Here is a 27,925-nt window from a genome sequence, read left to right on the forward strand (position 1 = left end):
TAACTAAAGTGATCAAATAAATGCAGCGGAGTAAAAAAGTTTGGTTTTTTTTACCTTTTGAAATGTGGTGGAGTAGAAGTACAAAGCACCAAAGAATGAAATACCTCAAAACTGTACCTAAGTATAGTACTTGTGTGAATGTACTTTGCACCACTGTATTTATTCAAGTGCTATTACCCTTGTGTCCTATATATAGGGGGCTTTGGCTCATAATAAACCTTAACCCTCATGCAACTGATAAAAGACCAGTCCAACAAGTATTTCGGACATACATTTTTTAAAAATGTATTTATTAAAAAAAAAGTGGCATCATGTAAACAAATCAGTATTTAAAGGTTGGAAATCCTGAAAATAAATGAATATTTGGTTGTTGTTATCAGGACATGTGGCAGTTATTCGTGACATTTTTTGACATCGAGCATAAATGTGATCTGAGTACATGTTTTACCCACTATTTTTTAAGCAGTTGCACGAGAGTTTATTATGCTTTTTAATTGTTTTGTAGATGAGTTCTTACTGAAAGTGACGTGAACTGACTGTAATGCACCAAACCGTCCACTAGGTGGTGCTGAAGCCCCGCAGTTTGGCCGCAGTAACACATGAGGTCAATTAATCTGCTCCGTCTATTAACTTCATGTGAAAGTGTCAGCTCCTCTCTGTCGGCGGTGAACTCCTGAGCTCTGGTGTTTTGTTTTTTTTTTCCAGCGGTTGTGTTTCCCGTCGGCTGAAGGGTGAAACCGTTCAGGTCAGTGGGAGGAAAACCATCCATTTACTTCCACCTCGTCGACGGTGGTTCAGTGGGTGTCAGCGTGTGTCGGTGTGTGTGTGTTGGAATCTAGGAAGTAACGATAGCCTAACAACTTTTCAACCAGGACGACGAGGAGACGTTAATCCCTATTTCCGTGAGAAACTGTGATTTAAACGAGAAATAACACCGCCGAACCGCCGGGAAATTATTTTTTTACTCATTTAAAACTGTCAGTTAGCAGTTTGTTTGTTTGCTCACCTTTTCTGAGAAACTCAGGTGAAGAAACGCCTGTTTTTGTTTTTTCTCAAGTTGTGTGAGTGGAGCTCGTCAACGCAGACTGGAGGCGGTGGGATCTTCTTGTTCTCGCTTTTCGGGGTGTTTCGGCTTTTTTTAAGATGAAATGAGTGGTTCTCCTCGAAAGGTGAGACTTGTTGCGACATTTTCAATCGCGTTTGACACTTAATAATGTCTGTCATTTGTCATCTGGGCGGATGTATGTGTGGGATTTTTTTGATAGGGACTAAAGGAAATGTCGATTATGGTAAAAGTAGGGATTTTACATGTTGACGCGAGGAGTTGAAATGAATGCATGTTTTTTTTTTTTTAAATACAAGAAAGAATAAGTTTACTGGAAAGAGTATGTTTAACATTGGATTCCTACTTTTTATTTTTCATTTTAAACTCACATTATATGTGTGTTTCTACAGTGGATGCTGGGCAGAGATTTGGGGCAGTGAGTTATGCTGAAAGCTGCCTGTGTACCTCTACATCAGGATGAGCACTACAGATGGAGCCGAGGCCCCTGAACAAAATGAGGAGACCCGTGTTGTGCAGGTCTACGCCAGGCTGCCCCAAGAGACAGCTTCCTACTGTCCCCTGCAGGTCAGCTTCAGGGACACGGCGAGGACGGTCGTCCACAATGCGGTGACCAGCCTGGGCCTGGATCCCAAAGAGACGTACAACCTACTGGAGGTCAGGAAGAGCGGCGGAGAGGAGACGGTGCTGGAGGCTGGGGATTGCATTTTGGAGCGCGTCCTGTTGTGGCCACCCGAGACACAGAGGTGGCACCGTCAGACCCAAGGGTACTACTTCATCCTGCAGCAGAAGCCAGCCAACAGTGAAGGTAACCAAGTAGGAAGCAGCAAAGAGGACTACGATGACCTCTGTAACCTCCAAACTGTGACTGAGGAGAATATCCTGGAGGCTTTACGCCAGCGCTTCTACAAGCTCAAAATCTACACCTATGCCAGCAACATCCTCATCGCCATCAACCCTAATAAGTTCCTACCTCTGTACAATCCCAAGTACGTCAAGATGTACGAGAACCAGCCACTGGGCAAACTGAGCCCTCATATATTTGCCATAGCAGACATGGCCTTTCGTGCCATGCTGAACCGGCAGGTGAACCAGTGTGTTGTGATATCTGGTGAGAGTGGCTCAGGGAAGACTGAGAGCAGCAGTTATCTCATCCACTGCCTGACTGCACTCAGTCAGAAGACGTACTCCAGTGGGCTGAAACGGACCATCCTCGGGGCTGGACCGGTGCTAGAGGTAGGTCACTGTGACATGAAGCTGGCTGTGTGAAACCCACTGATGCCAACATCTGTTTTAGCAGTCCACGCAATAAGACTGAAAAGATTGTTAACATATGTGGCAGCATCTATATCAGATCTCAGATCTAAACAATCATTATTCTTTCAAAATAATAAGATCATACTTTCAACATTTTCTGGTTTGAGGTTCTCCAGCTTGAGATTTACCACAAAATGGAAATAGACAATGTTTCAGCTTTTCACCCTAACAGCATTAGTAGCTGACTGATCTAGTAGAAAGAATGCCAGTTTGAACCATCTGAAGTCCCAGTGATAAGGGGGAACAACTACTAGTTGAAACCTTTGACACAACACTGGCGATCAAGTGACTGACCGTCTGTTCGCTCTCGTTTTACCTCAGTTTCTATCACTCTCCCTCTTGTACTCCTTTTCCTCCACAATCAGCAGGGTTCTTTTACTTTTGCAGTTCCGGTTCTTCCACCGATACCTGGGAATAGCCACTAGGGATAACAATGCCTCTTCCTGTTTCGGGTTGCGCAATAGCAGACGCACTTTTTTTGTGTCCTAATGCTGCCATTATTTTTCGCAGGAAAAGGCGAGCCTTTTTTTTTCATCTCACTTTATATTTTTACTCCTTAGAGAGGTAAAGCTGTCTCTTCCCCCCCCCCCCCCTTTTTTTTTTTGTTTGGCCAGTCTTTAGCTGTAAACCCCTCCAACTGGTTAATTGTCATTCAGGAGCAGATCAATTACCATACCTGATAAGTATTTGTAATTGTCTGTAGTCACAACTCTGTGGTGCAGTATAAAAGTACAGTATTTGTCTCCAGAATATGGTCGATTTAAGTATACTTTTTTTTTTTTTTTTCGATTAATCATGTATTATATAAAATTGTTATTGTTGTGAAAAATGCATCTCATCATAGTTTCGCAGAGCCCAACACAGCATCTTATTGTCTTGTTTTTTTCTACCAATAGTCCAAAAACAAAAGATAATGAATTTACAGGAATATAACACAGAAAAACATGAATTTGAGGAGAGAAAAAAATCACTTCATCATGAAAGCCTTCCCTGGTTCATCTCAATGTAAGTATTTATGGATAACATCATTGTAAACAACTCCTTTTTTTTCCCAGACGGTGGTTTTGTCAAACAACAAACAATTGCCACCCTGGGCTCTATTTAACTATTTTCTTTCATAGAAGAAAAACAGCTAATCAAAAACCAATGACAGAAAGTACGGTATGATTTGAGACACAGTGGTCTGGACTTTTTAATAGTTTTTTTTGTGAAAACACCACTACCAGCTGTAACTCCCTCAAATCTTTCATCCCACCAGAGACTGCGTGCATTCATTGTTTAAGCACTCCCCAAAAGTTGCTGATGTTTTCAGTTTAGTCGATATATCCAGTGACTTAACCAGCTGATCATCTGCCTTTGCTGCAGTCTGCAGAGAGAGATGAGTCATGAATTTAGACCCTGTCATCCTGACTTCATAGATCACGTTGGTAGGAATTTGCTAATCACCAGACTAACATGGATGTTTGTGAGTCTAAATGAAACTGTAGTTACATAATACATAGTGCCCACTTCAGTCTCATATGCTTTTTGTAAGACATGTTAATCATTCCCGTTCAAAAAAAAAGAAACACTCCCTTCAAACAGAGAGTATGTATGAGAGCCTCTTGTGTTTCGCACTTCCTGCAATAAAAACATCAGCGTAATCAACAAAAACCACAAAACATCTGCGTGATGCAAACCATGAGGGACTCTGTGATTATTTATTTATAAGAGAAAACAGAAAAGGGAAACAGAACCTATACCAGTTTGAATAAGAAGGCAGAACATCTGTTCTGTATTGATTTTGATCCTCAGTAATATCTCTAAATGTCATTTTGTTTTGGAATATTCCTCTGGCATCAAATAAGAAACAACAACGATGTAGTGAACTGGGAAACCCCTCTTTGTTTTATCAACTATCAACAGTTTCACTCTCACTCACTTGGGTCAAAAGGTTTATAAGTCGGCCTTCACAACAGCGTTGTTCTATAATAACCATGAGTTACCGATGAGTTACACAACAACACATATGACCACATTTGCCTGTGACATCTGCTTTCTGTTTCAGTTTTTTGTTATCTTGCACATCATGTTTCAATGATAACTGGCAAGAAACTAGGACAAAATTCAGGGAAATTACCCGCCTCCTTGGGTCTTCACAAACTTAAGTGTTTTTCCCTGTAAAACATTTATTGTTTTTTTGACGAGCCTTTTTCAGTGCTCAACGCTTGAGAACAAATCAGCAAGTTGGAAGCAGATCGTGGTTGGTTTCAGTTCACTATCGTTTATCATTATTCGTGTTGTCATTTTCCAAAGTGCTGCTGGCAGCATTCACATCTGCTCTAGGCTACCAGTGTGTGGATTTTTCAGTAGAAAGAGTGGGTGTGAATACTTCAGATCAGTTCAGAAGTGCATGTTTATCTATCCATCATGGACCAACTAACCTTTCACACAAAGGATCCTGGCCCACATTTTTACTGATCACACCCCCACACACACATACACAATCCCAAGGGGCCAGGCTGTCGTTAGACGGCGTCTAAATATGGATTCTTCCTCTCTGAACAAGTCCAACTAGTTCCTCCTTCAAAAAAGCGACAGTTGAAGTAGTTTTCCTGTAAACTGATCCTACTGGCATTTAGTTGCTTTGTGCTATTGTCCTCATAGGAGTTCAAGAAGGCAGAGAAAGAGGCTTTTGGTGATTTTTTTATTTTTTTATTTTAGTAGGAAGAAGCTCACTAAAGACAGGGGTCATACCACTACAGTCGGTGTAAGCTTAGGTTAGGCAATAAAAAATGTTCACGCCAAATCTGAATATCAACACAAGCCAAGCCAAGACCTAATGACAGGACTCCCAGTGTAGTAATGAGAATTAGTTGAGCTGTGAACTTCCTGTTCGGGGTTTTTATGCATCCGTAGTTCGGCTGTTTTGCCATCTTGGGATTTCCTTCATGAATCACACTCTAAAATACTTGTTCCTTTTTTAATCTGGATTCAAAAATCAATACTTCTCTTTCTTTGTAACTAAAATTCGATGTTATCCTGCTTCACATCAGTGCAACAGAAACTGCATGTGATTTTAATCTCATTTGTGCAAGATAACAGCCGCTGAATCATGTATCCATTGCCACCTTGGTGGTGTAAGTAGTGAAGATACATAAGTATGTTGTTCAATGGTTAATTTTAAAATCAGGAAAAGGTCTGCAGGGGATGACACCTCGCTTTCACAGTGGTTACCTGACTGGCTGAATGGTTATAACATGAGGTGATCAGGAAGCTGAGAGCTGAGCTCCCTGGGAATGTGCAGGGCGTTGTCTTTGAGGGAACTCCAGAGAGAGAGAGAAGAGAAGCAGGAACGTGTCAGAACAGGCTGAGCCAGGTCTGCTGGCAAACCTACTCAGCAAAGTATAAATCACCTATTTTCTTTCTCTTTTTCCCTCTCTGCTGAAAACCTGTTCTCAGAAATGCACTCTTTCTCTCTTTCTTCCACTTCCACTTCTTCAGCTGCCTGTCAAGTTAGGGATCATGGATTATCGTAGGTCTGCAGTTCAGAGCAGAAGTCTGGCTCACTCGAGTCCCCTTCATGGGTTTGAATTCTAGGACACAATTGGTTTGTATCTTTTGCAGCCTTTTGTATCCCACAATCCATTTTGCTTTGTTTGAATTAGTTGTTGAAATGAAATTATATGTTCAGACCCTCCTTTGACTGTTGTTGTCACTGTTTTAAGTAGGATCAACTGATATGTTCTGAGGCACAATAGCAATATCAATATTAGTCATCAAGAAGACTTTTTTGAGCTGAAGGCTACCCTGTTAAAACACATAATCATATGCAAATAGTGATGATGGATCATTAGTTGACCTTGCTGAAGTGTCGAAAGCAAAACAAGTTTGGCAACGTTCAAACAAGATGAATGAAAAAGAGCCACTGCAGGATCCGGAGCATTAACTGCACTGTTTCTTATAATCATACAGCATTAGAAACAAGGATGGACATGGATTAGCGCTGATTCTGATTCTAGTTCTTGTCTTCATCATTGAATTTATAGATTATCTGTTTGAATAATGTCCATTACAATTACCAAATGGTTACAGCACATGCCATACAACTGCAAGGTCGCTGGTTCAACTTCAGCAAACACTTTGTTGCATGTCCTGGCCTTCTCTTTCCCCTGATTTCCTGTCTGCCCCTTCAGTGGAAAAAAGCACCCAGAAAGATCTTTAAAAACAACCAACAAGACAAATCAAGCAAGGAATTACAAAGATTACAAGTTGACATCCCCAATTCGCAAATTTTGTTCGACCACAGAACACCAAAACCTTGAAATGTTTAATTTATAATAATGTAAAGTAGAGAAAAGAAGCAAATCCTCAAATCTGAGAACCAGAAAATGTTCAGCACTTTTGCTTAATAAATCAGCTAATCTGTTGAAAATAATAGATTGAGCGCCGGGTGTCTATCATCTGACAGCGAAATGTCACAGCTCATTCTCTTAATTCAAATCAGTATCATACTTGTCCAGTTTTACCACTAGTCATAGTATGTTGGTTGTTATTGTGAGGACAAATTCCTGCTGATAAACCTGGAATTTTGTTGACTTTACTACCAGACCGGGTTTTAATGAATGCATCCTTTGTCTCTGTTGGAAGCCCTCCTAATGATGGCATCCTTCAGGGATCCAGAACCTAAACTGTGGCATTTGCAAACACCTGTTTCTCTCTGTCTTTCACATACCAACTTCCCTCTTCTCTCCCTATGCCTTTCATTCTTTCCATGCATCATTTAAGCTCTTTATACAAGTTTGATTGATCTCGTTTATAATGAAAGCCATGCATGTTTGAATAGATTCTTGTATTTATGTACAGAGGTGCACTGGGGAGGAACATTTCTTTACCTGCCAGTATGCATTCAGTACAGTGTGCAGGTCTAGCTCCCTGTCTGCATGACTGTGGCCTGTTAAGACACGACCCTCAGCATAGCTCAAACTGGAATGACGGAGAACTTTAGATGCTTATGTGGGCTCTGTTTGGATTTCTCTCTTCCTGTATTAGAAGGAAGTAGAAGCTGATCCAGAGTCAGCTGCAGCTACTGAGCGTCATTTTCCCAGTGACTTTGCCTGGGCGGAGTCTTGTGTGTTATTGATTGTGAGCCTTGGTTACTGTTTCCAGCCACAGAATAACAATCCAGGCAACTATTAGATCACTCATTATGTTACCTCTTATGCTGCAACCAATGATAATATACCGCCATCAATTATTTTAGCAATTTATTACTTACAATTACTTGTTTTGTCTAGAAGATAATTACAAATGCTTGTCAAGTTTTCCAGACCCCAAAGTGTCTTTAAATCACTTGTTACTTTGTCCAAATGACAGATGAAAACAAAGGTATTTGATTTATAATGATATGAAACAGAAAAAAAGGCTGAAAATCCTCACATTTGAGTTGCAGGAACCAGCTGATTTTGGCCATTTTACTTGATAAGTGAATTAATACATTGAGAGAAAAGAATCAATTGCGAAGATAATATTTTTGTGCTTGTAGACTACAGCCCTGCAGGGGGAAATACATTCTGAGAAATAAAAATGTACAACTCTGAAAAATAAAAGAGCAGAGCACAAAACATCAACCACTTAAGAAGGAGAGTGAAGAATGTGTGAAGGGAATGCCACTTTGTTCACTCAGAAGCCTTATTGATGTCTTTACAAATAGCTGCTTGATGACGCTTTTTTGACAGACATGTCAGACCTGGTGTAGGTGCTAACAACAAACAAATCATCATGTCATAACAATATTATGTGTTAAAAACTTGTATCTTGAAGTAAACATGTCTGTAACGCTGTGATCCGACCCTCTCACTGAAGTTACTGAGACCGAGACACCATTCACCCTATTACAAAACTGTTTGAGGTGAAACAGTTACAAAAGTCAAGAAAAATGAATTGCTAATGAAGACAACCTTTAGGCATAGCCCTAATTTAGAGTTAGACCAATGTCAATGTTACATAACGGTTGCTAACGAAAACAGTTCCCTGCCAGCCCCACAGAAAAGGGATTTATTTGGTAGCTGCTCTAGAAACATTTAAAGTGTTTAGGTCTGGATGCCAGTGTCTGTAAGAAACATGCCCACAAATTTGTCTGTTTACTTTAATGAAAACGTATGTTCCCTTTGTTTCAAACAGGCCTTTGGCAATGCCAGGACTTCAGAGAATAAAAACTCCAGCCGCTTTGGCAAGTTCATCCAGCTCAACTATCTGGAGAGTGGTGTCATCCGAGGGTAAGACATCCTGTTCTATTTTTCTCACCAGCCTTCTGCAGACATTTAGTGGTTCTTCAAGGCGTCACAGATTATCATATTTGATATGTTTGGTATATTTTTAAGAGTTCCTTTTTGAACCCTGCGAAAGTTTCACAAATTTTTTTGACTCTCATGTGTTTCTTGCAGGGCAGTTATTGAGAAGTATCTGCTAGAAAAGTCCCGCCTGATCTCCAGAGATAAGTATGAGAGGTACAGTGAAGACATTTAAAATCCTCAGAGAAACACTCTCATTTTATATTTAAATCTTGGCATGGAAATTATAATGTCACACATGCAAACTTTGCTCACAGTTTCACCTGTTTGTACCTGAACACAGATCTCTAATATAAGCTGACAACTTAATGAAACGTAGCCACATTTACAGCACTATGTGCAGTGAAATCTTTGCTACATAAAAGTTGAAATGAAACCAGCCTGACTCCTGTTTGACTGTATCGGCGCTCTGTGACCTACAGGAACTACCACGTGTTCTACTATCTGTTGATGGGCGCGTCCAAAGACGAGCAAGAGGAGTTTTACCTGTTGAAGCCGCAAGATTATCTTTACCTGAAGCAGGTACCTTTGATCCGCACACTTAACAGTAGCAGTCATTGAGAGAGGGGAGGCATGATGTGTCATTTTATGTTATCAAATGGGGAAAACCAGCGGTAGATATGTATAGAAACAGACCAGCAATATCTAGAAACTTCTCAACAGTAAATTGTAGCGTGTGAGTGATTCTTGTGTAATGAGTGAACACGCTGTAAAACTGCACATTAACTAGGCTTACAGTGGATCTGCTTTCCCTCAATCATTTTATTATAGCAAGAATTTAAGACCATGTTGACTCACAGATTCCTTTGTATATTTAGTCCTGTTTACGCATATCTTTTTAAAATGCTGTTGTTTGATTGAACCCTGGCTCGCACTAGAAACATACTGACACCCCTTGACAAAGTTGGTCTCTGTCTAGTTTTAAGCAACCCAGCATGTTTATTATTGTGTTGACAATGAAACGTGGATCTTCTACCTCCAATTCTGCCATCAGCCTCTGATTTAGAGACTATTGTCCCATTATTTGTTTTTAGTCACTCTTGATTTTTGATTCAGGATAGCATTTCAGCTGCACTCTCAACCAATTCTTATATGTAACCAGTGTATGTTTTTGTCATATCTTTGCTCAGACATTTAAAAAAAAACATTGATGAAGCTGAGCTGAGTTGTGCAACATAACATGCTGTCACTCACTGAACAGGTTGGCCTCCCATGATAATTACATCGTAAAGTTATTCTATATATCGAATCCTATACATATGTATATCTATTGAGATATTTATTAATATATGTGTTGTGGTTTACATGCAGGTTATATTAACAGAGCCTTAGAGTCCATTTTATTTATTATTTTAATTGGTGGATTTATTTTATTGAATGTTTTATTGGTTGTTAAAGGGATAGTTCTGGTTTTTTGAAGTGGGGTCATATAAAGTACATATCTATAGTCGATCTGTTCCCTACCGTAATCACTGATCAGCGCAGCCTCAGTTTGGAGAAGTAGAGAGCCGCTCCAGCCCAGACGCTCAGCTTTGTACTGCAGTGAATGGGGTCCAGAGAACCGTACGGGATATGGAAGTCCTACGGTCTGTTAAGTTTCGTTTTTATCGAAAGTAAACCTCTCGTCCAGCAACTGGGTCTCGCACTGTATCTCGCCGCTCGCAGATCATCTGATGTCTAGTTGCGCTAATGCGTAGGGATACGGAGGTTCTACGGTTGAGAAAATGTAGTGCCAAAAGAAAGGCCGGTCTGACGGCGATGTAAAGCGGTGTGAATTTTCTTTATACAACGTACACTAGACATTTTTAGGTGAGCCTTGTTTTAGGTGGTTAAATTTAGCTTTTTCTCTTTCGCTGCGCTGATCGGTAATTACAGTAGGGAACAGACCGACTATAGATATCTACTTTATATGACCCCACTTCAAAAAACACAAACTATCCCTTTAAGTATTAAGGTTATTTTTTTTTTCACCTTCCAATTCCAATCTGTGAATATTCCCTTAAGTTTTAAAGGTTCATTGCTCTATGAAAGAGTGTACTCCAATTGTTATGCTATTTAATTATGATTATAATAGCAGCAACATCTTCAATAAACAGTACAATATACAACTAAAGTAGTCATCATGATAAGCCTATTTACAGATTTGAGTGTCCCTAATGAACAGAACTAGACTATAAAAGAGTTAATATTAATATTCAGCATTCAGCAACGTCTTCTATGGTCAAGTCAGTTTATTTTGTTTACAGAGGATGCTTACAAATAACAAATATTGGCCTAAGTGCTGATTAAAGAAATTACTGTACAGATGAAAAACTGAACATGAAAATGAAAATCAATACATGAATAACTTTGTTTTCTGTATCCATGCCTACAGCTCTGTGCCTATGCCTATATAATATTTACCACCCCTACTCTTCATATCTTGTCCGATTGTTCTGCAGGAAGACCTTAATTTCGATGATGAGGAGAAACTTGGGCAGGAGTACAAGAGGCTCCATCAAGCTATGGAGATGGTCGGCTTCCTGGCCTCCACCAAGAAACAGTATGTGCCAGTGTACCTGCACCTGACCTTTAGGGACAGTAAACAAAAGAGTCAATGGACCAGTCTTAAATGTGTCTAGAAAACAATGTTTCCAAAATGTTTGTAAATAATGATTAGTTTGTTTCTCTTTCTGTCAGACATGTGGAATTAGTCATCAGGGTCAACACAGTGCATGACAGAGGGAGTAGACCATCTCAGGAATGTTAATGATTACAGTAAAAGACTTGATCCTCTCATAGGGTGAAGAAAGCCAGGAATTTAAGAAATATTTGCTGTACGTGGCCAAAAAGCATTTCACTGTTTTCAGGCTGTGTTTATAGTGCTAACAGTGACGCTGCACTGCTCTCAGTTGGCTGTACCAGTCTAAAAGCTATGCAGGTAGGCAAAGTAATACGTACTTCTATAGTTCCCTGTTGAGGAGTTTCTGCTCTCTGTACTGGTGTCAGTAACAGGTCAGAGCTTGTCAAGTCAAGCAGGAGAAAAAATGCAGCAAGCATGTCGACAAGCGCCTGACAGCCTTGGGACACAGTGTACACTATAAAGGCACTAGGAGCTCAGTTTATGGCCTGTTTGGGATGGTTCCCTAGTGAATAACCACACTGTAACTGTTAAAGTGAATACATTTACAGAGCGATGTACAGTATAACCGCACAGCATATGGAACAGCCTTAAAGTAAAGTGTTTTTTTCTTTGATAACGGGCTTCAAACATTCCTCTGCAAACACCTAATGCAGTCACAAAGTCTCAGTGGAGATTTAGTTTTGCACAAAGTTAAGTGCATCATAATAAAGAATGGATATGAATAGTCTCTTTAGGAATATTTTTTCTTTCATTTGCAGTAGGATGAACTTACTCAGTCACTCTTTACCGGTGTGTACAGCTTGTTTTTTTCTGTTTGCCGTTGCCGACATCTTCCTGGATAGTTATATAACACACAGTTATCAGCTAGACAGAAGCACGGCTACGGTTGTTAGTTGGCTACAGCTTGAGTTATTTTTGAGCTTGTAGCAAAGTTAAGACATACAGAAAAAAAGAGATGTCAGAAGATACTCAAAGATAAAATGTCAGTGTTACGTTAATTCTGTATGAGGACGTGAGAAAAAATATCAGTCAGTAAGAAAAAATGTTAAAGCGTGCTAAAGTGAAGCCAGCTAAGACAGTCAACACTATGTGTTTGCTTGTGTGTATTTCCACTTCACAGTGTATTTTCAATCCTCTCTGCCATCCTGCTCCTGGGCAATGTGACATACACGCTGTCGGAGGACACTGAAGTCCTGGAAGTTGGACCTGATGAAGTTTTGTCCACATTGTCTGACCTGCTCAAGGTACATTCATAAAGGAAAGCGGTTAATAATGAAAGCTATCCAATGATACACCTCTGCACACTGTAAAATCGGCATCTGGATTTGTCTCAAGTTAATTTTTTAGGTGGTGCCAGTTAAACAAACCCTACACTTATGATGAAATCAGATTAACTACAAAATATTCTGACTCAGAGCAACTCATAAAGATGAAGTGCGTCATTGCTATGCCTAAAATAGCTCTGTTTTGTTTGATATCATGTTTTAACCTGCTCTGTTTGTCAAATGCAAGGAATTAATAGTGTGTTACATCATTGTAAAACTGCCCTGGTACTTTGCTTTTTGTTAGGTTAAAAAGGAGCTACTAGTGAAGACTTTGACAAAGAGGAGAGCAGTGACCGCGGACGTGACTGTGGAATCACAGTACACACTACAAGAGGTAAATAGTTAAAAGAAATGATTAAAACATTGAATATAATGAGTCTGTCGAATCATCAAGTTGCATAACCCTCAGCTGTGTCTGAAATTGTGGTCTGCATGAAATTTACAGTGTTGTCACCTTTTTTATCATTTGAGATTAAGTTGTAATTTTCTCCATTTGTATTTCTGTGCATTAAGGCCTCCAGAGCACGAGATTCCATGGCCAAGTCTTTATACGGCGCTCTGTTTGACTGGATCGTCCTTCACATCAACCATGCAATGCTCAATAGACGAGACATTGAGGAGTCTGTCTCTGTAAGTCATGTAGTGCACTTAAGGCTGCACTACAAATAAAAAACTGCAATGTTAACTCCAAGAGGTCTACATTTTTGGTCAAAAGAACAAAATGCTGGGGTGCCGTTTAGCTCAGTTGGTAGAGCAGGTGTCCCATGTACAGAGGTTTTGTCCTCGCTGCTGCGGACCCGGGTTCAACTAGTGGCCCGGGTCACTTTGCTGTGTGTCACTCCCCTTCTCTCATCCTGTTTCCTGTCACCTCTTCAGCTAAACTATCAAATAAAGCCATAAAAGGCCCACAAAAAGCAAAAAAAGAACAGAATCTTTTCAGTGCTACTCTTCAAAACTATTCCTTGATTTTTACTTCTTTACTGATGTAAAGATACGTTTTATGTAAATATAGCATGAATATAAGTTGCATCAATTTGACATTTTTCAATCACAAGTCAGTTAGGAGATAAAGGGCATTTTAAATGCCTGTAGACGCGTATCTAAAGTCATATAATATTATATATTATATATATCTACATTCTCTCTACCTTTTAGCAGTAAATGTGCAGCCTTAATGTGGCTAATTACTGACATTATCAAGTTAACAGACTCTTATATGTTGCTTATGAAATTACCTATTTGTTGTTTTCATTTTTAGTGTTTGTCCATTGGTGTCCTGGATATGTTTGGATTTGAGAACCTCCAGACAAACAGTTTTGAGCAGCTGTGTATCAACTACACCAATGAGAAACTGCAGTATTACATCAACCAGCACATCTTCAGGCTTAAGCAAGTAAGTGCTTTTCATTTCCTGTAGCCTTTGTAGCACAAAGCTCAAGGCTCACATGGTCTTACAGACATATATACTATAGTGTTTCCTGCTGCTTGCGTTTGGTTTTACTTTCCAGTTTCTGGATTATTTTTGGTATTAAAGAGTCTTAAAACATGCAGGCACTCTGGTTACTATTCTGGCTATCTAATTACATTTCAGGAAGATTATGTGTCAGAGGGCATCACCTGGCAAAACATTGAGTGCTCTGACAACAGTGGCTGCATTCAGCTGATCAATGAGAAGTCAACCGGAATTTTTGATCTGCTGGATACGGAGAGCAGGTAGGTGAATTTGGGTTCGAATACATGTAAGTTTAGCTAGCATTGCAGGCAAACTGCAACTAAGAGCGGCTAGCGGAAAGATTGATGACACAGTCCAAATCATCGTTATGATTTATTTGTTGTGATGCTGATGTGGCTTATTATGCAAAACCACATACATGATCATTCCATATTTGATATCAAACAAAACTTTCATTTTCAGTTAAAAAAATGTTTAAGTGAGACAGCAGTTTTCTGTCTTTATAATATCGTCATATTAGCAATTGATATTAAATTGTGTGTGTATTGTTTTTCTTTTTTACCTTTTCTAGTACATCCATGAGTGACTTTATCTGAGTCAGTCTTGTTTTCTGTCCCAGATCTCACATGTTGATATTGATATTATGTCCTTCTCTTTGTGTATCTTCAGCCTCCCTCAGGCCACAGATGAAACCCTGTTGGACAAGTTGAAGCAGCAGCATCAGGACAACCCATTTTTTGTGCTGTCTTCAGACACTGAGCCGGCTTTTGTGGTTCAACACTTTGCTGGGAGGGTTACTTATCACATCAAGGTGGGGTGTACTATATTTATTTTCAACCATATTTATTCTTACCTTTCAAGTTCAGTAAATGTACTATCCGTCATTCAGCTCAACTGCTGTAAGATAGTGATGGTCTGTAGTTGCCTTGGTAGATAAACCACTGTGGGAAAAGCCTTGAATATCTTGGTGAACTAAGTGAATGATTAATGCTGCTCCCTCCCCTGAGAAGGCTGTTGTGTTGTGTGACTGTGTGTTTCTGAAGTTAAAGTTGTGAATACATGTAATGAATGTTAAGCTCCACAGATTCCCCTTCTGTGGGATTACAGAAACAATAAAGGTTTGCAACATGCCAATCATAGTTCTTCTTCTACCTCAGGATTTCCGGGAGAAAAACACAGAGCATATGCGTCCTGAAGTCGTATCACTTACTCGGAGCAGTGGGCGGGCGTTCCTGCATCACTTGGTTGCATCAAGTCCAGAGGCACTGTTCAGATGGGGAGTCCTCCGAGCCACCATTCGTATCCTCACGGTTTTCAAGAACTTGGGACGGCAGCGGGCAGAACTGAGTAGGTCACCTCAGTTACTAATCAAACTGCATTTTCAGCTGCATACAGCAGAAAAAAAACTGGCTGTGTCTTTGCAGGACAAACTAGTCAAAGATTACGTGGGATCAATATGTTTAACTCACATTTCTGAATGTCTGTCACCCTCCATCTCTTTAATATATTTTTTCTCAAGTATTCTCACTGATTATGGACTCGTCGTATTGTCTCAACAGTTGCTTCCAGAAAAGGCTCCCGAAAGTCCCTCAAAGACATGAAGCAGCGCAGCAGTGCTGTGGACAGACTTTCCAGGTACATTTTCTACACTGTATGAATAAACATCTGTAGACATGCTTGTTAGAATACAATATTTGAAGTTGATGAGTCCCTCTTGTACATTTACAGCAACAGCCTGACTCTGGATTTCTCCTTTGATCGCTCTGATGAACTGCCTTTCGATGTATTCGAAGACATCTTTGCCAATTATGAAAAAAGAAAGTGAGTGCGCCATATGGCTTTAGTTTAAACTTAACATGATATTATTCCTTCGCACATTCTATCTCCAGAGCTGTATGTTGTACGGAGCCTCATGGTGTCTGTATTTTGTTCAGGAGAACGAGAAGTGGTCGACAGAAGCAGCTGATTCCAAGGGTAAAGTGTCACTACTGGGTGCAGGGTTGATGAAGAATTGTTGAATTGTTTTTAGTGAAGTACCATTAATTCTGTTCCATTCATCTGTCACTCAAACTCCTCTTATTTTGGGAGTCAGAAAGCTCACAGAAGTTTTATTGTTTTATTAAATAGAACCTCATGGATTTTCAATCCCTCCAACACACTGTTGGTCTCACCGCACATGACAGAACCAGCAAATTTATCTTCCACCCTCATCGGAAGACAAAGCCCCCTACGATTAGCGCTCAGTTTCAGGTTTGTCCTCTCTTTACTTCTGTCTCATAAAGTTCAAATCAACATGTGTGTGGAAATTATTGTGTATACAGTGAAACATTTGGGAGTGAAATCTTTCCTGTATATATTTTTTTATATATCATAGAACCTGTCTCTGTGATTGACTGAGAGATTGATGAAGCCTGTTGCTCTTTAAACTCACTGCTGATGTAGTATTTAAATGGGTCTCAGGCTCATGTTTGCTACAGCTTGATGTGATTCAGTTAGACAGTTATTTAACAACAGACAAAGTCCATAAACATACTTGATCTATAGCTGTGACCATTGGTATCCAGATTTTTGATCAGTACATTACAAACTCCATATACTGTAATTTTGCACAATATAGTAGATTGCTATGTTTGCCTTGTTAAAGGTCCCATATGATGCTAATACTTCCAAATGTTTAGGCTATTGCAGCACCTTTATTCACATCTCTTTTAGGCCCCCCTCCCACAAAGCCAACTCTGCTCTGATTGTCCAACTCTCATAGGCCTGACCAGAAACTGTTCAAAGTGTTTCAGCCTCAGCTCAACTAGTTTTCTTGCATCCATGGCTAGGGGCAATGATTCTATACTTCTGACAGCACAACCATACAGGACTCGAGTGAAGAGACAGTTAATATGGGCTGTGTGCATTTCTCTGTTGATTAAGCAATCAATAACTTTCACAATATTTATATAGCACCTAGATCTGCTTTATATTAAAAAATGTCTACAATATGGAACCCTTAACTGACTGATTGCTATTATAGTAATTCAACATCCGCCATCGCTCATTACACTTTTGTATCTCACAGGCCTCACTCAGGAAGCTGATGGAGACAATGGAAAAAGCCGAACCGTTCTTCATTTTCTGTGTTCGCTCCAATGCTGAAAAGGTAACAACATCTGGAAAATCTGTAATATCATCCTGAAAAATGTAGACCCACAGTTCAGACTGTAGCACAGTTCATCACTTTGGGAATTGTTTTGTTTCCTACAGAAAGAGCGTCACTTTGATGATGAACTTGTACGAGAGCAAATCAAGTACACAGGCATACTGCAGATGGTTCACATCCAGAAGTCTGGCTACAGTGCCAAATACACATTTCAGGTGGGAAATGGCATGTACATTTATATCCTAATTAACAGTCTATTCAGGAAATTTACAATTAAAAGGAAAACTAACTCATTTCTGTATATTTATTTCTGAGTGCAAAGTTAATTTGCGCGAATATTTTTCTCTTGGTGACAGAAATTTGTGGAGAAGTTCCGAGTGTTGCTTCCAAAAGGAGCCACGGGAACACCAGAGCACATAACAGTGCTGTTTGAGAGGATGGGGCTGAATAAGACCACCTATCAAATAGGGAATACCCAGGTAATTATTCTTTGTCATATAATATATTATTATCCCACCACATCCACCATCATCCTGTGTATCACGATGGCCAGAGGATAAATGTAACAATTTCCTGCAATTCATTTTGAATTAAAATATCCAACAAACGACATAACGTGCTGGAATTCTGTGAACAATTAAATGTCTCCCGAGATGAACTGCTTTATTATCCCTCTTGGGAGAACACTGTCATGAATCAGAGAACACTGTCACTTACTAAAAAGACATTGTAGATTTCATGCTTTACATGATGTCATAAAAACACATAAGTCACATAAGCAGTAACACATGTACTGAAATGTTCCACAGATGATATAGTTCAAATGTTCCTGTAGGTTTCTCATCTGTAAGCCTCTCTTTCATCTACTCAGGTGTTCCTCAAGGAGAGGGAGAGGCAGCTGCTCCAAGACACTCTCAACAAAGAAGTGATGCGTCACATCATCATCCTGCAGCGCTGGTTCCGGGCCTGTCTGATAAGATTGCACTACCTGCAAAGGAAAGATGCCACTATGATCATACAGGTATCATTTTATGGATAGCCCTCTTGGAGTGCCTTCTTGGGGTCCCAGAAAACATAACGAATATTCAGAAAGATTTAAGAACAAATAAAGAACATGAAGGCAGAGTTAATTTGACAGGATTTCTTCTTTTCTTTTTTTCAGAGGTCCTGGCGTGAGTTTTATGAGAATCAAAACCGAGCTGCCACAGTTATCCAGACAGCATGGAGGTCTTCACTGAAGAGGCCACAGCACGAGGCAGAGGATGACGAGAAGATGTCCAATACCCGGCCTGGACGGGACAGGTATACATACAGTACCAATCCACCGTCACTGCTCACAATGTAGGGACTGAATAAAATGTCACTTCAAAAGACTGAGGGATGTTTTACACTGTCAGTGGCTCATTTTGCAATAGGCATGTCTGTCTGGCAGTGAATGTTGTGTTCAGTGACGTGTGTGCAATGGCTAGAATATCATTTAGAGACAATGTTTTGAGCCAATAAATGTTGACACATCATGTCAAAATGTTTTGGTAAGGATCATTTGACTTTGATCATCAAGGAATTGGGACAAAGATATGTACAAAGCAGGACATTTTATAAGCCACAAATATACTTGTCAGTGCTCTCTGCTGGCCAAATGTTACATAGCATTAACATTTCGTGTTACTTAGAGGCCAATAAAACATCTGTCATGAGCTATAATAGGTTAATTTTAGCTCAGGTTGTGTTAAGTAGTCTTAACTAAACGATGAGGTAAATCTTTTTCAGTTTTCCTGTGTGTGCATGTCTGGTACAATTTTAACCATAACGCATGATAAATATTAGTACATATATGATGGAAACAGTTGATGTGCTGCCAGTCTGATTTAGAAGTTCTCACATAACAGCTTGAAGAAAGAGTTAAAGAGGCAGCAGAAAGTGGAGCACAGCCCTGGCAGGATCCAGGAGGCTGACCCAATCAACGGCCAGTCTTCACAGAGGGCCAGCAGCAGGGAGAAGCGAGAGGGCAGAGGATCCCCTCCTCCTCTCAACCGACCCCTCTCACTCCCACTGGACCCTAAGGCTGGTAGAGATGATCGAGCCACCAGCCCCTCTAAGAGCCCGCTTCAGCGCTACAATGATATGTGGGGCATCAAGCAGAAGGCTGAGAGGTGGAGGGAAAGACAGAGTGATGATTCAAGTCCAGAAATGCGGCGACGACCAGACAGGAAAGATGATTTTCAGTAAGCTTCCCATGGTCCCAACAAGTTCCTTCAATAATGTCATAAATATCCTTTTGTGTTGCTGTTTTTCTGCCCATCATGTCTATCACATGACCATATGTTTATATAGCAAACATTTCTAAAAATAAATATCTTGGTGTTGTTATTTTAGTCCCACAGTAGACCACAGCTCTACTCTTGTTTCCTTCTGCAATGCAGGATGAAAGGGAAGTCCATGTCTGTTGATGAACTTTCCAAGATCAGCTCATCAGGCTCTGATAGCTCTCCGTCAACTAAGAAGGTAAATGTTTTTTATATGTTATTGCATAATCAAAAACATTGTTGTCATTTAATCCATTCTTATTTCTGTTTCTTCTGTCGTTGTATTTGGTGTCATGCAAAACAATAAATGTAGGCATTGGCATTGTACTGTAGTTATGTGTACTGTAACATGACAAGTTACACATGAATGGAGGCTCTTTACACATTTATCAAAGAAGGCCTTCTAGTTTGTGCCTCATCACATTTCCTGGCCCAATTAGGAGAGGGTACGTTTACGCAAGCACCCTAAACGCAAGCGGCGCTTAGCCTACGGCCGCAGCGGTTTGATGCTTAACTTTGGGGGCTCCAAGGAGAGCGAGTACTGGAGCTTTCCGCTGCCTCCCATCAGCCCCCAAGTGCGCAGCCTGAAGAGCTCAGCTAGTAGCGCGGATGTCCGGGCCTGCCACTCCCAGGTCAAGGTACTGACCGAAGAGACGTCTCAACTGGCTGCAGCTCTCCTCTGCATGCAGGCCTTGCATGTGTATGCCCAAAATGTACTGAAGGTTTCATTGCTCTGGGACTTCTTATTCCTGTCCTGCAGCCCAGAACAATAAAGAATGAGCTATTGCTTCTGAAAAACAAACATTTCCAAAGCTCATTCCTGATCATTCCTTCACCCAAATGAGGCTTAGGTCAGCAGGTACAGTTCAGACTCGCCACAAGTCTGATGACTTGTTTTTATTCAAATGTTTTTTGTTCACTATAAAAAGTAAAGACAGTTTGATCTCAACTATTTTATCTTATTGCTTCATTTTCATAAATATTTTTGATTTGTAGCACAAGAAGGCTAAATACAGTTATGAAATTAATTCAGATTCAGACACTTATATGCAAGACTAGGTAGATTTGTGTCCTGAAAGTCATATATTAACTCTACATGGCTTCTATTGCTGAACCTGAACTTTATGGAATGTGTGAACCAAATATTAAATGAACTAATATTTTTCAGGTTATGGCAGTAATCATTTAAATAATTAAAACATCACTGGGATAACATTGATTACTCACGAAACTCATAATTGAAGTGATTAAAATCAAACGCAGTACTAATCACATCTAATGACGACTACAGAAACATGGAAATATTATTTAAAATCTCACTCTGTGTAAATAATAAATGTTCATAACACACTTTGGCTGCACAAATATTCACTAAAATGATAATAGTACGTGAATCGTATCACAAACATTGTGCAGCCCCATAACTCACTGACACAATGTTATATATATATAAAACTAACTTTGCTCATACTTACTATAGAAAAATGGCCAAAGTTCAGTCGGTGGCAGGAGACAGTGAAGCTTTGCATGATGAGAAAAAATGGTGAAGGACTACCACTGTCATGCTAATATTATATTGTGTTAATGTGGTCTGGTTTGGTGGTGGAGCTGTGGTGAAGTTGCTGCAAGGGGATGTGGTGGGGAAGAAGGTCTTATTCCTTTTACTGAACTGTTTGTTTGCAAGTTTTATACTTTGACTAAGAGCGTGTGCATTTTTTCGAAACTGTTGCAGATAGCAGCAGAACCTGACGGGTCGAGGTTCAGTCTTCCAGCCAGGAGCAGCCATGAGGACACTGGACAACAGGGATCTAACCAGTCACCAGTCACAACCCCTGAAAAGTAAGACCCTTCTGTCAGTTAGAGGGAAATCGCTCAAGGTTTGACTTTTTAGAACCAAGCTTTATGTTTTTAAAAATACTTGATGTTTGTGATATGTTGCTGCGTATTGTTGATACAGAGTGTCTTTTCTACAGGGCTTGGTTTCTCACTAAATTTTTGAGAAAGCGGAGGCCTAATTATTCGCCGTACAGTGAATCTCTGACTCTGTCAGATAAAGCAGGTAAACGTTTTCAAAGACATGTTCCGTAAGGCAGTAGCCGTATTGTATTTATTAAAACAATGTGGATTAAATATGTACAATAGTACACTGAATATAGAAATCTTATCAAGTTTCACGGTAATGAAATAACCTATACATAAACAGTAGTAGAGATGGTGTACAAACTTTGAATTATCATGTTAGACTAATAATGAAGCATCTCTTTTGTCTGACTACAGTCACCTTACCCAGACACAATCCGGATCCTTACCACAAGCCAAGCCAGAACAGCGGGAGGGCCACTCGAAACCCAACCATTCGAATCAGCCGGGCCACACGGGTGATGGAGTGGAACTCATCTCTGGACCGTGAGATCACCAACCCCAGAGAGCTGCGAAACCTGGATGAGTTTCTTGGTAATCAGGTGAGACCATCAGCCGAGTAGAGGAACAAGTAGCACAGCAGGTTTCAAACAGGTTTTATTTCTCATACTTGGAAATCATGACACAAATTTGTTGATACTGATTTGAAACTAGTGCACTGATTTTTGGGGGAGTTGCATGATCTTAAAAACATCTTCATAGTTATTCCTTTAATGAAATTCAAATTAATTCCAGTAAAATAGATTTGGAATGGAGTTATTATTATTGACTGTATTATATAACCATTTACAGGTCATGCATTGATCAATCTATCTGTTTTTTGTAAGGCCTTAATTACGTATTCAGTTTTTTTATATATTAGATTTTGTGTGTTTTTTCCTCGATAGAAATTGTTTTCTTATAATTTTCCAATCTCAATAAATAATGCACATACAAAAATATATAAATCCTGTGTTCTGCATTTTCATGAATTCTTGTTTTTCCACCCTTCTTAGGTCAATGAGCTTCAAAATAGAATAAAAGAGCTGTCACCAACAGAGAGCATCTTCCTGAAATCCACCATGCAGTTCAGAGAGACCATCAAAGGCATGTACTCATTGCAGGTCAGTTGAACATCCTTCTCTGTACAATATACTTTTTAACAAAGTGGGAAGAAGTTAGGGGGAATAGTCTTCCTCAACACATCTCTACAATTCAGGATTATTATAAGAGCATTTTTTATACGTGTTGGCAAGTGAACATAATTTGTGTGACCAACAGAAGCCCCAAATCGGCTACAAAGATCTGATGAAGGGCTACCACAACAAAGTGAGCACACTTGCAGGGTCCAAGCAGAAGACAGAAGTTTCTCTGGTGGTGAACTTGTTTCAGTCTGTGCTGGACGGCTTTATTAGGGGGGAGATTAAACGAGTGGAGTCTGAGCCTACCAGGGTAAGTTTGAGAATTCAGTTTCAATCATCAGTCTCCAAAGTACATGAGGAGTATAAACTATCGGGTGACTTGCTTATATTTCACTTCCGGCTTCTCTCAGGCCACCAAGACAGGAAAGAAGAGGAGGAGGAAAAAGGACAAATGTGTAAGTTTTTTATCTTTACATGCATTGTGAATCTTTACATGCAGACAGATCATTCTAACGACTTGTCTGCACATCTTCTCTCTACAGCCTAAAAGTCCTCTGGATCACCTCTTCAGTACATACCAGGTGAATATTATGCAGTCATGTGACTTGTGTGGCTCCTACATCTGGGGAATGGAGAAGGCCTACATGTGCAGCGGTGAGTTCAAAGACCTAAAACTTTAACCACTTTTAAAAAATATATATTTTTAAAGATAGATGGAAACCATTACCTAACCTTTTTTAAATTGTGTTTTTAATTTTAGCTTGCAAGTTGATATGTCACAAGAAATGCCTGGACAAAATCATCACAGACTGCTCAACACGGTGTGCCAGGCAGGTAGGAGCTGACATTTTGAATACTCAACAAATACTGCACTGTGATTCAGTATGTCTAAAAACATGAATGTCAGTTTCTTAAGACACCATTTGCATACATTTCTCATTTATAGGATGACAGCGTACCAGGCTCCCTTCACTTTGGGGTCCAGGTGTGTGTCCTCACCAGTAAAGCCAACCCTGTGCCCAAAGTGGTGGAGTTGTTGCTGATGCATGTGGAGCTGAATGGCCTCTACACGGAGGGTATTTACCGCAAGTCAGGCTCAGCCTGTCGGGCGAGGGAGCTCCATCAGATTCTGGAGACTGGTAAGAAAATCCTCGCACACCAGCTGAAACTTTAATTGCACAAAATCTTGTCTCAGGGACCCATTAAATCCACTCAGCTACAGTCTGCTGACAGGTTAGAGTTCCACATTAAATTATTTTTCTTATGTTGTCAATTGGCATCATTGGTGTTGAGAAAGAACAGCCAAAGTTTATGTAATTTTCAACAACTATAAGTTCACAATAACTTTTTTCATTATCTGCCAGAGAGAGACACTTGAGGTGATGCAACTTAATTGTGTTCAATCTCTTAATTTCCCATTTTTAATCTTTCTATTTCTTCATTTCTTCATTTTGTCTAATCTCTGTTGTTAATTTTCAGTTTTTTTTTTAAATAGTTCCCATTTAAATTGAGAATAACAACTCAAAATGTTTTAACATTTAACAATGTATATGCTATATTTAAAAAAATGTTTCAAAGAAACTATACATTCTTTATTTCTATTGTTATGAGGATTCTTATATAGCATCTTAATTTTATATGCTTTTGGTGCATTGTGTTCCGTCTTGTGGCATCAGATCCTGAGGGGACATCCTTGGACAACTACCCCATCCACACCATCACAGGTCTTGTTAAACGTTGGCTCAGGGAGCTGCCGGACCCCCTCATGACCTTTTCCCTCTACAACGACTTTCTGCATGCTGTCGGTGAGTAAATATTAGAAGTATCACACTATTTAAGTTTAAGATTATCATGTATGGGCGCGCAGGTGGTCGAGTGGTTAGAGCGCATGCCATAAACGCAGCCGACCCCGGTTCGATTCCGGCCGGAGGTCCTTTGCTGCAGGTCGCATCCCCCTCTCTCTCTCCCGTATTTCATATCTGTCTACTGCTTAATAAAGGTGTCTATGCCAAAAAAATTAAAATAAAATTTAAAAAAAAAGATTATCACGTATGCATTTCTGCTCTACGGCAGCAAGGTTGTTTACCATGACAAGTTTTTAAAGTTTATTTATCTCCATGTTTGTTTGTCCTCAGAGCTTCCAGAGAGAGCTGAGAAAATAAAGGCCGTTTACCAAAAGGTTGATGAGCTTCCTCCTGCCAATTTCAACACCTTAGAGCGGCTCATCTTTCATCTTGTCAGGTAGGAGCGTCTCTATTAGTCTATTGGACTGCTTCTACTTGTGTACTGCTAAAACAAAATTATTATATTGTAATATTTAGGTTGCAAAGAATCCTCCCTCCTCATAGTGATTATTGGATCCTGTTTGTTATGTGTATGTGATTAAAATCTTTGTATGTTTTTAGGGTCACAAAGGAGGAAGCACACAATAAGATGTCACCAAGTTCTCTTGCTATTGTATTTGCCCCCTGCATCCTGCGTTCACCTGATGTTGATGACCCCTTCCTTGGTATGAAGGATGTGTCCAAGACTACAACGTAAGTTATACCACACACCCCTGTAACCCTCCACCATCTTCAAGGAAGATTTAATTATTTACTTACTTATTCATCATAGTTACTTAATAAGTCAGGAATTTTTTTTTTTTGAGTGTGTATTCATCTTTGTCCTGTTGTCTGCAGGTGTGTAGAGATCCTGATCAATGAGCAGTTGAGGCGCTACAATGACAAGATGCAGAATATCAAGGAGTTGGAATATGCAGAGGCCCTGGCTGTCAATCAGCTCAGACTTAGGAGACAAAATACGGTATTTAATTGACTGTTTAGCACCTTTCTGATCAGCTACATCTGCCAGTGGGTATTGTTTCTGAGAAAAGTTATATTTGGGATATTAACATCCTAGCACATTTTTCTAATTAAGATTCAAATGATTGGAAGCCAGAGTCTTAATTCATCAGCTTATAAACCACACCTACTCTGATATCTGTGCAGGTTATTGAAAAACCCACAGAGGTGGAAGCTCCAGCACCATTAAGTCCAGATGAAATGGAGAGGACACTCATCGATAGGATCAAGTCCATCAAGCAAGAAAAGTGAGCTGAGATTGTATTTATTTATTTATTTATTGGCGCAAAATGCACTGATAAAATCACTTGAAACAATTTTGTGTTTTATTATTTTCAGGGTGGACTTGGCCTGCCGGTTACCTGACCTGGAGCAGGAACAATCTGACAATGACAACCTGGACTCATCATCGTCGATGAGCTCAGAGAGCCTCGATGACCGCCTGGGGAGCCTGGACTCGGAAGGTCAGTAGGGAGGTAAGGTACCTTTACCTTCCTCTGTGTGTGTGTGTGTGTGTGTGTGCGTGTGTGTGCGTGCGCGAGCGAGCGCGCAAACTACAACCTCACAGAAAATATTTTTACTGTTCTGATGATTCTAATTCCAGGAAAAGTAACCATGCGATTGAAAACCCAGAAGCCCAACTGCCCGCCTAAACCTTCTGACCTGGCGCAGAGAGTCAGGAGTCTGATGGCTCAGACAGATGAACAGAGAGAGTTCGCACCAGGACAAAAGACAGATGTTACCCAATCCATGTGCTTCCTGCCCAGCCAAGACAACCCCTCCCTAACCGACAAGCCCCAGATCACAAGCAAGAGTTTAAACGGGAGCTTTGACCACCTGGACATCCCTTACATCGATGAGGATGAAGATCTTACAGCAGCATAAGGCCACAAGTTGAACTAATTGGAATCTTCTCAGGTGTTTGTTAATAGAAGACTTTTGTGATGTCAAAGAGGAACTGTGCACTTTGTTTTATAGACATTTCCATGTGTCAGTGCTGCTATGGAAACAAAGAGCTTTGAGAATCTATATATATTTAATGGGAGGTTGAATTTATATGTATATTAACAGTCCCTTCAGGGGTTTTATAACAGACCTAGAGAAGGACCCAACATCAAGGACTACTCAGACTCCTTGGACCAGTACACTGTGTGTGATTTTAAACATATTCCAGAATTGTACAGTATTCATTTTATTAAAAGTGGGTATTTTTTACTAGTTCTTCAAAGTTGTGTGACAAGCAGTGTCAGAGGATATCGTGATGAGGAGCAACTGACACGAGATACTTTGCTGATTTTCTGAGCTCATCCACTGTGGTACTAAATTTTGTGGGAAAAAATGTCTTGTAGTGGTACCACATTCTCTATTGTGCAGAGTTACATTGCATTTTTTGCTCTCATTAAGTGCATTTTTGTGTATCTAAATCGTTTCAATTGTGTTTTCTGCTTTTAATTTTCCTCTGGTGTGTAAACTGCTGTGATTGACCACTAATTCAGAATACCTGTCGAGAAAATGGTCACATTGCTGCCTTTAAGACTGACTGAAAACACTTCCCTCTGCCACTTCTTAGTATTATGAAGCTGTGCGGTTTAACCAAGTAAAGAATTTGTATATACGTTTGTCAAAAAAAAAAAAAAGCATGTCTTTACATTTAATAAGTGGTAGGAATAATGCATAATGGGATGAGCAGCCTCCAAGTTTGACTTTTTTCACCAACTAAAATAAACTGACCATTTTGTCTCCTGTTCTAAAACAAATTACTCTACTTATATGATGACTATAACCAATAATGCAGCTTTCACATCAACAAGTATCTTAAAGGGGAAGTTCGCTATCTGGAAAGTGATCACAAATCAATTTTAGAGGACATTTGTATTCAGCCGTTTTTAAGTGGAAATCTTCACTGTTAAGTTAAAAGTGTAGCACACATTGTGCCTGAAGGAGGTGCAGGAGCTTGACCATGCACTGAGGGTGTAAATTTTCTGGGATCTTGGGGCTTCCAAAGACTTGAAGCTGTATGGAGCCATTTCGTGTTTTTCCAACTGTTTTTTTTAGGTTTCGAAACAAGGCCCCATCTACTGCAGTGGTTCAGGAGAGTGCTGCTAGCCTGTTCTGCTGTGAAGCTCCAGGAATGTTTTGTTGATGACAAAACTTGATCCTACTTTCCATCGGCATGAAGTTTAGTAGATAATGGCTTATTCTTCATTTTAGGGGAATTACTTTAACAGTATCCAGTGTATTATGGTGAATAATTAGACATAGACAGAAAAAAATACTGCATGTGAGAGAAAGCTTTTGAATAACTGAACTGAAAAGATATATGAGAAAATATACAAAATGCCACAAGTTATAAGTTTATAAGTTTTTCACTTTAGTTTCATGATTTGAGTGATGGAGCATAATTACTTATGAGCTCCAAACTCAAAGTAATACATGTTAGTCTTCTGCGAACCCTATTCTCTCTTCATCAGAGC

General features: G+C 39.8%; 1 protein-coding gene across 5 annotated transcripts; it reads left to right on the forward strand.

Moving 5' to 3' along the window:
* The first annotated feature begins 637 nt into the window (after positions 1–637).
* LOC115573186 (myosin IXb) lies at positions 638–27,208 on the forward strand. Of its 5 annotated transcripts, XM_030403860.1 has the most exons (42): positions 638–745; positions 1,058–1,169; positions 1,456–2,299; positions 8,543–8,637; positions 8,806–8,868; positions 9,135–9,234; positions 11,154–11,254; positions 12,456–12,579; positions 12,905–12,994; positions 13,174–13,290; positions 13,919–14,053; positions 14,252–14,373; positions 14,783–14,924; positions 15,271–15,460; positions 15,673–15,748; positions 15,842–15,934; positions 16,048–16,087; positions 16,241–16,363; positions 17,181–17,261; positions 17,366–17,476; positions 17,618–17,740; positions 18,133–18,282; positions 18,424–18,563; positions 19,151–19,486; positions 19,685–19,766; positions 20,008–20,205; positions 21,300–21,406; positions 21,541–21,626; positions 21,845–22,029; positions 22,483–22,590; positions 22,748–22,918; positions 23,019–23,063; positions 23,151–23,262; positions 23,369–23,442; positions 23,555–23,747; positions 24,285–24,413; positions 24,744–24,849; positions 25,014–25,145; positions 25,290–25,413; positions 25,599–25,699; positions 25,791–25,915; positions 26,056–27,208. In XM_030403860.1, exons 3-42 carry the CDS (start codon positions 1,523–1,525, stop codon positions 26,334–26,336), a joined length of 5,688 nt encoding a protein of 1,895 aa, XP_030259720.1. In that variant the 5' UTR covers positions 638–745; positions 1,058–1,169; positions 1,456–1,522; the 3' UTR covers positions 26,337–27,208. The 5 variants fall into 5 exon arrangements, with proteins under 5 accessions (XP_030259720.1, XP_030259722.1, XP_030259725.1 ...); XM_030403862.1 differs by lacking the exon at positions 1,058–1,169 and having other exon boundaries at positions 660–745; XM_030403865.1 differs by lacking the exon at positions 638–745 and having other exon boundaries at positions 763–1,169; positions 25,791–25,927; positions 26,056–26,357.
* The last annotated feature ends 717 nt before the right edge of the window (positions 27,209–27,925 follow it).

The sequence above is a fragment of the Sparus aurata genome, chromosome 21 (genome assembly GCF_900880675.1).
Source record: "Sparus aurata chromosome 21, fSpaAur1.1, whole genome shotgun sequence".
Classification (NCBI taxonomy): domain Eukaryota; kingdom Metazoa; phylum Chordata; class Actinopteri; order Spariformes; family Sparidae; genus Sparus; species Sparus aurata.

Bases quoted from the DNA above. Each gene is read 5' to 3' on its own strand.
- LOC115573186 (XM_030403860.1), top strand. From the start codon at position 1,523: ATGAGCACTACAGATGGAGCCGAGGCCCCTGAACAAAATGAGGAGACC. The intron at 14,925-15,270 runs GTGGGGTGTACT...CTTCTACCTCAG, and splicing joins GGGTTACTTATCACATCAAG to GATTTCCGGGAGAAAAACAC. The intron at 24,414-24,743 runs GTGAGTAAATAT...GTTTGTCCTCAG, and splicing joins CGACTTTCTGCATGCTGTCG to AGCTTCCAGAGAGAGCTGAG.